Source organism: Meriones unguiculatus, chromosome 16 (assembly GCF_030254825.1).
Source record: "Meriones unguiculatus strain TT.TT164.6M chromosome 16, Bangor_MerUng_6.1, whole genome shotgun sequence".
Classification (NCBI taxonomy): Eukaryota; Metazoa; Chordata; class Mammalia; order Rodentia; family Muridae; genus Meriones; species Meriones unguiculatus.
The window spans coordinates 23,148,642-23,161,819 of NC_083363.1; the positions used below are offsets into that span (position 1 = coordinate 23,148,642).

Genomic DNA, 13,178 nt, shown 5'->3' on the forward strand with positions numbered 1-13,178 from the left:
GACCGGTTGGAGTGCCAACTCAGAATTCCTAGATCTTTATCAGGGCGGGGTCGCAAGACTACGCTACGGCACCCTCCAACACTGCTTTCCTCAAACTTCTCAAAAGAGTGGGATATACCAGGGGAACTCCAGAAAGCTGAGAGGGCCCTCAGGGTTCTCTGCCGCAGGATGAGGAGCCTGGCCAAATCCAAGACCGCAGAAGCCGGACAACTGGCCTGATAGGTCAGGGCGGAGCCGAGGCTCAAACGTGGGTCACCTCCTACGCGCGAGCTGGGTCCTCCCGGCCCTGCGGGTGGGCGACGCCCTGGCTCTTCTGGTTGCTGCGGAGACGTGGGAGTGATAGCGACGCCCCGCCCCTCCCCGCCCCGCCCCGCCCCGCCGGCAGCCGGCTCCCGGGGCCGCAGGCGCGGGCGCATTGAGCGCGGTCCCGGCGGCATGGAGCGTCCTGTGCAGCTGGCGCCGGGCTCGCTGGCGCTGGTGCTGCGGCCGCGCGAGGCCGGGCAGGCGGCGGGGCAACCGGGCGGCCGCGCGCTCTTCCGCGCCTTCCGCCGGGCCAACGCGCGCTGCTTCTGGGACGCGCGCCTGGCCCGCGCCGCCGCGCGCCTGGCCTTCCTCGGCTGGCTGCGGCGCGGGGTGCTGCTGGTGCGGGCGCCCCGGCCCTGCGCGCAGGTGCTGCGGGAGGCGTGGCGCCGCCGAGCCCTGCGGCCGCCCCGAGGCTTCCGCATCGCCGCGGTGGGTGAGTGCGGGGCGCGGGCCGCAGCGAGGGGCCGAGGCGGCCCGGGGCACAGCCGCAGGTGCCGGGCTCCCCCTGCCCCTTCCCTTCCAGCTTCCTTCTATTCCCCCCAACACACACACACACACACACACACACACACTTTTTTCTTTCGTTCCTTCCTTTATCCCTTCTTTATTTCATTTCCGTATCTGGTGTTCGTGACCTGCTTGTCTTGGAGGGTGACGTTGTCTTGGATCAGTCAACTTTCAGACTTTGGGTGGAGAAAAGAAATAGATGGTGCTGTGGACACATTAACCGAGTAGAGAAAGTTCCACCTCCCCAGGCTTTTCAGAGTAACCCATTTGTTGGGAAACTGACACCAAGCAGCTCTTTGCTTGCGAAATAGAGATTCTCCCTAGAGAAAGTGAACCTCTGCTCCTGTAGTGGTCGCTGACAGTGGTCACTAGCCTCAGGCAACTGTGTCAGCCCCCTGTAACAGCCTAGCTCATTAAGCTCTAGTTCTGTCTGTGTGGCTGTATGGTGGTGACAGGTGGCCAGTTGCTTCAGGCCCTGGGTCTTGGCTGCTACCAAGGAACCTCTCCACGTTAGTCACAGGGCCTTCTTCCACCTCCAGGGAGCAAATAAACATTTATTTTACTCACTGGGATAAGGGATCAGGGCAACTGGAGAGGCTAGACGCAGTGTGTGGCCTTGCCCCGATAGTGACCGCGCAGGCAGCCCAGGCCAGCTACCCGGGAGGGCTTCTGACCTTCCTGCCGTCCGCCCCCGCTTAACCCACACCCGCTCTGAAACGGGGTGTCAAGTAGCCAAGTCAGAATCTTCACGGAAGGGGCCTTGCAGACCCGCTGGGCGAAAAGGCTGCCGGTTGTGTGCTGGGTTACTCTGGTTTGAATTAGTGGTTCCATTTTTCTGTCCCCTGCCTTCTTCCAAAGAGTGCACACAGTGTGTATTGAAAAGAGGGAATTGGATGCAGCGGGAGTCTAGACCCGGAGGGTAAAATAAGAGAGGATTTATGAAAAGTCTGAGGCAGCCATGATACCCTTTGGGGCCCAGGGAGCCCCGGTGCATACTGGTCTAGAGATAGCAAGGTGAGCTGGCTACCTTCCTTTCCACCATGATGCACCTGGCTCGTGCCCCCTACACAAAACTCACTGGACATGTGTATGTGTGCACACATGCCTTGGTACATATTTGGAGGTCAATTGACAACTTTTGGGAATCAGTTCGCTTCTTCCACGTGGATCTCAGGGATTGAACTCAGGTTTTCAGGATTGCCAGCAGATGCCCTTATCCACGGAGCCATCGTCCCAGCCCACAAAGAACTCATTAACAACGGAGGGGGAGGGGAAAAGAATAAAAGGTTTATTTAAAGCTTTGAAAGTTTTTTAACGTTTTCTTTAAAAAAATCTATGTGTTTATGGGGGGGGCTACACATGTGTGAGATATGTGTGTGGGGATCCAGAGGTCAGTTACAGGGGTCACTTCTCTCCCTTCACCATGTGGGCCCTGGGATTGAACTCAGAGGCCAGGCTTGGCATCAGGCACCTGGACCCACTGAGCTGTCTCACTGGCTGTCGTTAGGGCCTATGGGAGCTTTTGAAAATGGTCCAAAGACTGAGGGAAAATTGCCCATTTCTATATCTGTCTTTGATAAAGGATGGATGGTCAAGAGGAAATTGATTGGACATTCTTCTTCTGTCTGTGTGGCAGGGTCTCTCTGGAGTGTGGATCTTTGTTTAGTGTTTTGTTTTGTTCTAGATTTATAATTTTATATGTGTGCGTGGGGGGGCTGAATGTATGTAGATGCATGTAGGTACTCATGAAACCCAGAAGACGGGTCAGAGCTACCATGTTGATATGAGGACTTGAACCTGGATCCTTTGAAGGAGTAGCTGGTGCTCTTAACCACTGAGATTTTTTTTTTTGGAGATAGGATCTAATGAAGCCCAAACTGGCCTCAGATTGGCTGTGAAGTCAAGGCTGCCTTGAACTGGTCCTTCTCCATCTACCCCCTGTACCTTGTATGGGGCTTGAACCAGGGCTCTGGGCATGCCAGTCAAGCCCTCCGCCAGCCCAGACTGACCCTCAGCTTGGTCTTGGGTTGTGTACACAGGGGTGATTAGGAATGCTTCTGTTTTGAGTAGGCTTGCTAATTACATCTCGCCTGAGATGTCAGTCTCATGAATAAAGAGTCATCAGCCCTTGGGCCACCGCAGAGTCCCAGAGGGCAGCTGTGGATTATGGGAGAAGGTGCTTCCCATCAAAAGAAATGAAGTTTCAGTCTGTTCTCCTGCCTCTGGCAGTAATGGGCTTCCAGAAGCCAAAAGGGCTCCTGGGAATCCAAAGGAATCGCTGCTCAGCAGCAGCAGCAGCAGCTCCTAGCTTGCTTCTTACAGTAAAATAATAAAAAGAAACACAAAGAGCCAATTTGGTCTCTGATGTTGATTTCGATCTTTTGTTGTTTTCTGAGACAGGTTTCTCTATGTATCCTTTGCAGTCCTGGACTCACTTAGTAGACCAGGCTGGTCTTGAACTCACAGAGATCGCTTGCCTCTGCCCTGAAGAGTGCTGGGATCACAGGTGTGCAGCACTGAGCCCGGCTGATGTGACTCTTTTTGAAGGTTCATGCACTCTTGCATAAAGTCAGGTGGGCATGAGGAATGTGGCTGATTGACAGCTCACACAAAAATAATACAGGGAGAGGAGAAAAGGTCATCTTCATCAACCCAGCTGTGTTCCCAGGGGCTTTCTAGGCTTCTGGAGTTTTCGGGGTCTCTCAACCTTGAGGTGGAGAAAAACTAGGTATGGTGGCGCACGCCTGTGATCCCAGTGTTCAGGAGGTAGAGGCAGGAGATCAGGAGTTGAGTCTGTTCTCAGCTACCTAGAGAGAGTCCATAGCTAGCCTGGGCTGTGTAGGACGTTGTCTCAAAAATAAATTAAAAAAATAAAAAACAAAAAACAAGTGCCACTGAGACTTGAATTTGATCCCTGAAACCTTTGTAAAGGTGAAAGGAAAGAACAGGTTTGCAGGGTGCCTCTGACCCGCAGACATGCTCCCTGGAACTGGCCCCCACCCCAACACAGTTATAGTAGTCAAGCAAAACAAATCAACAGGAAGACAGGAACACTGTGAGCCTGCAGGAAGGAGGGACCCGGGTCAGGGCACAGCTGCACTGGAGGCTGCAGAGGTCGTGTTTCCTCCAAGGCCTGTGCTCACGCTTTCCCTCTTTGCTTAGAGACCATTTTATTTCTCACTGGAGGAAAGCTAAGGTGAGGACAGCTCAGTATTTTTCTGAAAACAGGGACACTGGAACTTCAGCTTGATGAAAGCAGCCTCTGGTGCCTGAGGTTTCACTTCATTGTTTGTTTTTAGTACTGTTATTAACTCACAAAAGGTAGAACTCTAGCAGCTGTTAGGAGACAGCTGGTGAATGGGGTTGGGTGGGGGCGGGGTTCCGGTTGCTGCTCTAAGAACTCACCTGCTGGGACAGAGGAAAGGCTGGCAAATGGTGGGGTGCTGTTTGTCCAGCCTCGCCTCCGCTTCTCACTCTGAGCAGCTCTTAGAATCGTGCACTCTTTCCCTGACCCCCCTCTGTGACCCCTCACTGAACCTAGAGCTTACCAACTGGCCAGACTAGCTGACCAGTGAACCCGATGCCTTGTGTGGGATCCTTTCTCCACAGCCATGCAGGAGGAACGAGCATTTGCACACATTCTTGGCTGAACCAGCTCAGACCGCAGCATCTTTTCACACTGAGTGAAAATGCAGTGAATGTCCGTGGTTTTTTCTTCTGTATGAACCCCCCACTACCACACATGTATATTTATGTAGTGTGCAGTGTGCGTTCCTGGTGGCTGTGGAGGTCAGGAGGCAGCAACAGATCTGGAACTGAATCAGGACGGTTGTGAGCTTTTATGTAGGTGTTGGTAATCCAACTCTAGTCCTCTGTAAGAGCAATGAGTGCTCTGTGGAGCTGTCCCTCCAGGGCTGATGGCTTTGCTGTATGTATGTATATATGTATTATTGAGACAGGGTCTCTCTATTTAATCCTGTCTTGGAACTTGCGACCAGGCTAGCCTACTCCAATCCTTCTGTCCCACCTCCTGAATTCTGGGACCAAAGGCAGGTGTCACCAGCCTGCTGGCTATTTTTAAATACAGTCTTCAGGAGGCTGAGGAGACAGCTCAAACTCAGCATGAGGACCTGAGTTTGATCCCATCATGCACACAAAAAAGCCAGCTGTTAGTGTGGCCCTGTAATCCACCCACCTCCAACAATGAAGGTGGGTGGAGATAGGCAGGTCCCTTGAATTTGTTGGTCAGCCAGCTTAGCACACTCAATGAGAGCCCATCTCAAAAAAGAAACTTAAGTAAAATAAAATAAACTGGGCCGGGCATGGTGGTGAACACCTTTAGTCCCAGCACTTGGGAGGCAGAGAGGCAGATGGGTCTCTGTGGTTTGAGGCCAGCCTGGTCCACAGATTGAGTTCCAGGACAGCTGGGAATTCACAGAGAAACTGTTAAGCTTGGCCTGAGCCTGTCAGGCCCGGCAGGTGCCTAGTTACCTGGGAGGTGACTGAAGAAAACTCCTGGAGACCACCATCTATCGATGCAAATGCAAGAGGTTTATTTTAACCATTGCGCAATGGGGTCACCCCTGCCAGTCAGCAAAGAGTGTCACTGGGAGACAAAGGCCTTGGGTTTTTAAAGGACAAGGCACGGGAATTTTTAGGGGTTGCAGTCTTGGCAATTCAGGATTGGATGAGGAAGCTATAAAGTAAGATAATTGGTTAGTCTTAGGTGCTCAAATTTGGCAAGTCCTGCCAAGTGTGGATGCGGCTGCAATTAAAGGTGTGGTTGGGGGTGATTAGCTCATCCTTGAAGATCCGGACTTCGGGCTTTTGGCCGGAGGTCAGGGGCTACTCAGAAGAAGGACTGAGGCCATCTGGGTTGGTTGCTAAGAAACACTATCTCAAAGACAAGGGTCTGGTCGTTCTTTTTGCTAAGTGAAGGTCATTGCTTGCTCGCTTTTTTATATCTGTCCTCACAGATGGCCAGGGTCACATTCATTCGTTCTCTGGAAAGGTACTAAGAGGCTTTAGTTTAACCTGGGCCTAAAACTCAAAAATATAGGCTTTAGAAGACATACAGTTTACAAAGTTAGTCTGATCTTTTCAAAACCCTGTCTAAAAAAAAAAAAAAAAGAAACCAAAAGAAAAAAGTGAAGAGTGATTGAGGAAGTCACCTAGTGTTGACTTATGGCCTTGACACTCGTGTACACGTACAGGCACACTTTCCTGCGTATATGTATACCCCCACACACTTTAAAAGTCTTTGTTAGTTCATTCATATTCCACATCCCTGGGTGAGGTGCACCCAGGGCTTTGCACAGGCTAAGCAAGCACTGAGCTTCACCCCCAACTTGTTTTTAAAGGATTGTGGGTATTGATTCGAGTGGTCCGTGCATGCTCTAGTGCGTGTGTGGGTGTCAGAGGATAGCTGCCAGGAGTCTTTCTTTCCATCATGTAGGTCCTGGGGATTGAAGTCAGGCCCTCAGGTGAAGCTGCAAGCACATCTGCCATGGAGCCACCTCAGTCCTCCCAGCTCTTTCAAGACAGGGTCTTACTCAGCTGCCCAGGCAGGCCTTGACTTTGTAATTCTTCTGCCTGAGCCTCCTGACTAGCTGGGACTACAGGAGTGGGGGACTTCTGGGAGCTGGTGTTTTCAAGCCTGTTTCTCTAGATTCATGAGCTCCAGAAGGAAGCAAAGGCAGCCTGTTTACAGGTGGAGGAAAGGTAGCTGAGTGGGGCCCCAGAAGCTCCCCGCACAGCCTTTCAGGTCAGCCAGGGGTTGTAGCTTTGTGGCTCTTGCCTGGCATGTAGGAGGAGCTGAGCTAGATGCCCAGGACTTTAGAATGGTTGAGCTGGTTGTGGTGGTGCATGTTTATAGTGTCACTGGGGAGACTGAGGCAGAATAGTGTGAGTTCAAGACAAGCCTGAGCTATAGAGTGACTTGTAAGGCCCTGTTCAAAAACAAACAGCAAATTAAACCCATTTCAGCACTCAAGGGGAAGAAGCAGAAGGACCAAAATTTCAAGGTCGCTCTCAACCACGTATGGAGTTGGAAGCCATTCTGGGCTATGTGAGACTTTGTGATTTTATTTGAAGTGATTAGACATTCTTTTTGGTTTGAGGGATTGAACCTGCTGGACAAGGGCTAGGTCACTGAGTCATGTTTCTTCCCCTTTAAAATGTCATTGTGCAGAGCTGTTACTGGCTTGTAGCTGACAATGTGTGACATGCGGGAGCCTTGGGTTTGATCCTCTGTGCTGTGTAAACTGCTTGTGGGGGGTACAGGCTCGGAATCCCAGCACTGGAGGGCAGGAGGCGGAGGCAGAATGCCAGCTACCACTGCATAGTGAGGCTGTCAAGACTTGTTTAACTCACACAGCAGCCAAGCGGTAGTGGCACACGCCTGTGATTCCAGCACTCAGGGAGGCAGAGGCATGGGGATCGCCGTGAGTTCCAGGCCAGCCTGGTCTACAAAGCAAGCCCAGGACAGCCAAGAAACAGCACAGAGAAACCCTAAAAAAAAAAAAAAAGTTCACATGCCTCAAATGTCATTTTTTTAAAGATTCATTTATTATATATACAATGTTCTGCCTGCATGTGTGCCTGCATGCCAGCAGAGGGCACCAGATCTCATTATAGATGGTTGTGAGCCACCATGCGGTTGCTGGGAATTGAACTCAGGACCTCTGGAAGAGCAGACAATGCTACTTAACCTCTGAGCCATCTCTCCAGCCCTCAAATGTCATTCTATTGGTGAAAAAAGTCTAACGGGGGAGAACAGGACTGATGTGATAAGGCCGTTAGATGTCTGAACCCCAGGGTTGCAGCTTGTCCTCTCCTGATGGACTTCGTTTCCAGCTTGTTTGTGTTTCTGTCCTGGTGACTTGGAATGGAACTGGGACCATTCTGCCTGTTTTGCAGGCAGGAAGAGAATGGAGAATTCAAGATTACTGACTGCTGAGGCTTGGGTCTCTTACCTCATCTCTCTTTCCCTTTGGGCTTCCTCAGAGGCCAGGCCCTCTCTCTCCCTGGGAAGTTGTCAGAGTCAGTGAGCCTGTGGCTCCCTTTTTCTCCTTGGACATTAATGACAAAAACAGCTTGCTTTCAGCTCTCTCTTTCCCTCCCACCTCTATCATTAGCCATGTTTTTTAAGTTCATTTGCCAGGTGTTTGCTTTCCTGTCTGTTCTGCTCCGGGGCATCTGCAGGCTTCACAGCGGGGTGTCAGGTGGGCATGTTCTTGTCATCAGACCATGAGCCGAATACAGCATCCAGGATATCCCATGAAATGCCGTGTTATCGGAGAACACAAGACCTGGAACATTTGGTGGCTAGAACAGCCAGCATTCTCAGAGATGGAGGAGGAGGCCAGCTGCCTGCCAGGAGCATTTGCAGCATTCAGCTCAGCTGATGATAGCCTTTAAAAAAAAAGGATTTTATGTGTGTGGGTGGTTAGCCCACTTGTATGCATGAGCAGCAGCACCTGTGTGCCTGGTGTCTGCAGAGGCCAAAACAAAGTGTTGGATCCTCGGAACTTTAGTCACACACCATTGGGAGCCACCATGTGGGTGCTGGGAATTGAGCCTGGGTCCTCTGGAAGAGTAACCAGTGCTCTTAACTGCTGAGCCATCTCTCTCTCTCTCAAGTCCTGATAACCTTTTTTGAAAATGTATTCATTTGGGGAGAAAATATGCAAAAAAGAAATTGTGTGTGTGTGTGTGTGTTGTGTGTTGAGGCAGGGTCGCCTATCACTTAGGCTGACCCTCTACTTACCATGAGCTGTAGCTAAAGCTGACCTTCGCTGATCCTCCTGCCTCTGACTCCCAAGAGCTGGGACTAGAGATGTGCACCAAGACCTTGCGTCGGATCCTTCGTGACGGCTCTGCACCATTTCCTTAGCAGTTCATTAAGGATCCCTGGAGGGCTGGGAGTGGGGCCACATGTCTCGGGGAGGCAGAGGCAGGCCGATCGCTGAGAGCTTGAGGTCAGCTTGGTCTACATAGCAAGTTCTATGGCGGCCAGAGTGTTGGGAGCAAGAAGGTAAATACGCATAGTTAGTATAGCAAAAGTTGCATTTTATTATGCCAAGGGCCACCACCCCAAGCTCCTAAGCCTATCTCCCCAAGGCTGCTGACCTGAGGGAGGTATCTTGGCTGAAGGTCAGGTCCAATCTCTAACAGAAGTCTCTGATTTGAGGGTCAGGATCCTGGGGGAGAACTCTCCAGTGCAGGGCAGATCAAGATGGCATCTCTCCAGATGTGCAGAGCAGAGCATCGGTCTTTGTCTCTGCTGATCCAGTGGACATCATGTGGTTCTAGGGCTGTGTCTGGTTATCTTGAGTGAGTGATGTCACTGGGTTCTGGTTATCAGGTGCAGCCTTGGGTGTAGTGGAGTTCCGGACTAAGCTATTTTTACATGTTTAAAAGGCATTTCTTACTATGCTTGTTACACTGGGCTGCACAGAAAGATGGTCTTTAAACAAAACAAAAATCAGCCAGGCAGTGATGGTATGTGCCTTTAATCCCAGCACTCAGGAGGCAGAACAAGGCCTGGTCTACAGAGGGAGTTATAGGACATCCAGGGCTACACAGAGAAACCTTGTCTCAAAGAGCCAAAATAAAAACTCACTGGTATTCCAATAAATTTTTTTCCTAACCTCATAAATTATATATCTATCTACATATATAATTTTAAGATTTATTTATTATGTATACAGTGTTCTGCCTGCATGTGTGCCTGCATGCCAGAAGAGGGTACCAGATGGTTGTGAGCCACCAGGTGCTTGCTGGGAATTGAGCTCAGGGCCTCTGGAAGAGCAGCCAATGCTCTTAACCTCTGAGCCATCTTTCCAGCCCCATAAATTATATTTTTAATGTGAACTATTTGGGCTTCTTTTTTTAGTTTAGTGAAGTATAATTTACATGCATCTTTGGGTATACAGTTCTGAGAAGTTATGTTCATTCTGTATGAATGAGAGCAGGCATATGCCACCACACATGTATGGAGGTCAGAGGCTACCTGGGGGAGTTGGTTCTTTCCTTCCACCAATTGATTCCCAGAGATCAAACTCATTTGATGGCAAGCATCTTAATTATGTGCTGATCCATCTCATTGGCTCAGTTCTGAGTTGTACTGTTTTTTTGTTTGTTTGTTTGTTTTTGAAGACAGGGTTTCTCTGTATAGCCTTGGCTGTCCCGGAATTGCTTTGTAGACCAGGCTGGCCTTGAACTCAGAGATCCACCTGACTCTGCCTCCGTGAGTGCTGGGATTTATTGTTTTAGTTTTTAAGATTTTTAAAAATGTGTGTGAGTGCTTTTGCCTGCATGTATGTATGTGTACCAAATGTGTGCCTGGTGCCCAGGGACTACAGAAGCAGTTGTTGGATGCCCTGGAGGAAGCGGGGCTAGTTGTCCAATGTGGGAGCTGGGAACCCAACCAGGATCCTCTACACGAACAAGTGCTCTTAACCAGTTAGCCAGCTCTCCACACCCCAGTTCTGAGTTCTGAATAAACAGATATGTAACTACCTCTTTAACTAAAATATGAAACCTGTCTGTCAAACCAGAAGGTTTGCTTTCCTTTTCTTTTGTTCCCCTCTATGTAGCCCTGGCTGCCCTTGAACTTGCTCTATAGACCAGGCTGGCCTCAAATTCAGAAATCCGCCTGCCTCTGCCTCCCAAGTGCTGGGATTAAAGGCGTAAGCCGCCATTGCCCAGCTACCAGAAGGTTTTCCAGTGACCCTTTGCAATCACCCAGTACCACCCCAGGCCCTTCAACTCCTGACGCCTGTCCTTAAAGCTCTGCCTTTTCCTTAGCGTCCCAGTGGATCTGCTCTACAGCCATTGTTTTTGGCTGCCTTCGCTTAGGATGATGTTTCTGAGGCTGGTCACTGTGCTGACTGGTATTTACTTATGTGGTGGGTAATCTCTAGTGTCAGTGTGACTGGGTTTAGAATCCAGCCACGAACACTTCTGGGCATGTCTTCGAGGATGTTCCCAGAGAGGTTTAACTGAGGAGGGAAGAGCCACATTGAATGGATCCATCCCATAAGGCAGGGGGGCACCATCCCCTGAGCTGGGGCTCCAGACTGGATAAAAAGCAAAAGAGCTGGACATCGGTGATGGTCAGAAGTAGAGGCAGGAGGACCAAGAGTTCAAGGTTATTCTTGGCTACATAGTGTGTTTAAGGACAGCCTGGGCTGTCTGTAAAGAAAAAAAGCAGCAGCAGTTAGGCATGTAGCATAGGAAGCGTGCTTACCCGGTGTTCTTGAAGCCTTAGGTTTGATCCCAGGACCACGTAAAGCAGGTGTGCTGGCTAGCTCATGTCTGCAGTCCCTGAGCTGGTGAAGTGGAGAGCCCTTAAGAGGATTAGAAGTTCAAGGACATCTTCAAATCCACGAGGATTTCAAGGGCAGCCTGGTCTACATGAGATCTCCCCTCCCCCAAGAAAAGAAAGCTGGAAACAGTGAAAACATAATGCAGAGGGACGCAACAAGCTGGACTTCCCTGAGATTTTAAACTGGGACAAGAGATTTTGCTTAGAATGGAATGAAGGGCTAACCCATTCTAAATAGACAGCCTACACACTAAATTACGTACCAGCCTTTGTCCTGTGTTTTAAGAAATTTTACACTTTAGGTTTTTTGTTTTGTCTGCTGAAACAGTCTTGCCAGGCATGGTGGCACACACCTTTAATTCTAGCACTCAGGAGGCAGAGAAAGGCAAATCTCTATATGAGTTTGAGGCCAGCTGGGTCTACATAATGCATTCCAAAACACCCAGCACTGTCTCCAGGAGGGGGTTGGGGGTGGGAATGTGTGTTTTGCTGTGTAGCTCATTTGGCCTCACACTTGAGATTCTTCTGCCTTCTGTGTGATGGAGTTATAGATGTGTGCCACCATGCCTGGCACTTTAGATTTACTATTTAGATCTGTGATGCATTTTACGTCGAATTTTATGTGAGTCTAGGCTTATGAGGCTCTTTTTTCTGTTTTTCATTTGTTCACTTATTCAAGAATCATTTCCTGAGGCTGGAGAGATGGTTCAGCAGTTAGGACCCAGGTCCTAGAACCCAAATGGCAACTCACACCCTCTGTCCTCTACAGCACGAGGCCTACAGACATACTCAGGCACACAGAGGTACACAGACATACTTTCTTCTTTTACACATGTAAAAGAAGAAATTATTTTGGGGCTTGGTGTGTAGCTCAGTGGTAGACCATTTGCTGGTAGACCATTGGTGAATGTTACTGAGTTTGATCCCCAGCAACATACAGGCATGTACACACACACACACACACACACGCACGCGCTTTTTTAAATTGAACAACAGCCTTGACTTTGTTTTGTACTAGCTGACCACAGGGCTCTAGGAACTCAGGTTTCTGACAGGATGTTTTCAGGGTTGTCTGACCTTGCAGAAACAGAACTCTTTTGTCTGGGGCACACAATTGTATCCCTTGGGTTTCTCCAGTTGACTGCTGTTAAGTTTCTCACAATATGCCACTGTCGGCTTTTTTCTTTTTCGAACAGGGTCTCCCTAGGTAGCCCCGAACTCCTTGTCAATAGACCAGACTGGCTTTGAATTTACGGAGCTCCAACTGTCTCCTCCCATCAGGTGTTTCGTTCTGATCTGATCAGCAGATACTGGGACCTAATCCACTATGGGTTTTGTCTTAAATGGCACCTACCCAGCGAGTGCCTGCAAAACTCCAGAGGCAAAAATGGCAATTCTACTGCCATGATATCAGCTTCACTCTCAGACTTCCAATTCTAGTCATTTGAACACATCTCATTTACTATATAGATTTGCCTTAAAAACCTGTAATTCAGCTGTTCCGCATAGGTTCTTGTCAACTTGACAGAAGCTAAAATCATCCAAGAGGAGGGAAGCTCAACTGAGAAAATGCCTCCATAGGATTCAGTGGTAGGGCATTTTTTTAATGATCGATGGGGGAGGGCCCAGCCCACTGAGGGTGGTGCCATCCCTGGGCTGGTGGTCTGGGTTCTGTAAGACAGCAGGCTGAGCAAGCCATGGGAAGCAAGCCAGGAAGCAGCAGCCCTCTGCAGCCTCTTCATCAGCTCCTGCCTCCAGGTTCCTGCCCTGTTCCTGTTCTGGCTCCCTTCAATGATGGATTACAATGCAGTTGTATAAACTACCTACCCCCCACACACACACACAACTGCTTTTTGGTTATGGTGGTTTTTTGTTGTTAAGATTTATTTATTATGTACACAGTGTTCTGTCTGCAAGTACACCTGCACACTAGAAGAAGGCACCAGATCTCATTATAGATGGTTGTGAGCCACCCTGTGGTTGCTGGGAATTGAACTCAGGACTTTTGAAAGAGCAGCCAGTGCTCTTAACCTCTGAG

At 49.7% G+C, this 13,178-nt stretch overlaps 1 protein-coding gene across 2 annotated transcripts in view; it reads left to right on the plus strand.

Annotated features, from left to right (window-relative positions):
* Positions 1–435: 435 nt before the first annotated feature.
* The window catches only part of Stox1 (storkhead box 1), a 44,121-nt gene continuing 31,378 nt past the window's right edge, over positions 436–13,178 (plus strand). For both annotated transcript variants that reach the window (XM_021651441.2, XM_060369453.1), the window contains exon 1: positions 436–736. In XM_021651441.2, coding sequence (XP_021507116.1) covers positions 436–736 — 301 coding nt within the window. The remainder of the gene's footprint in view (positions 737–13,178) is intronic.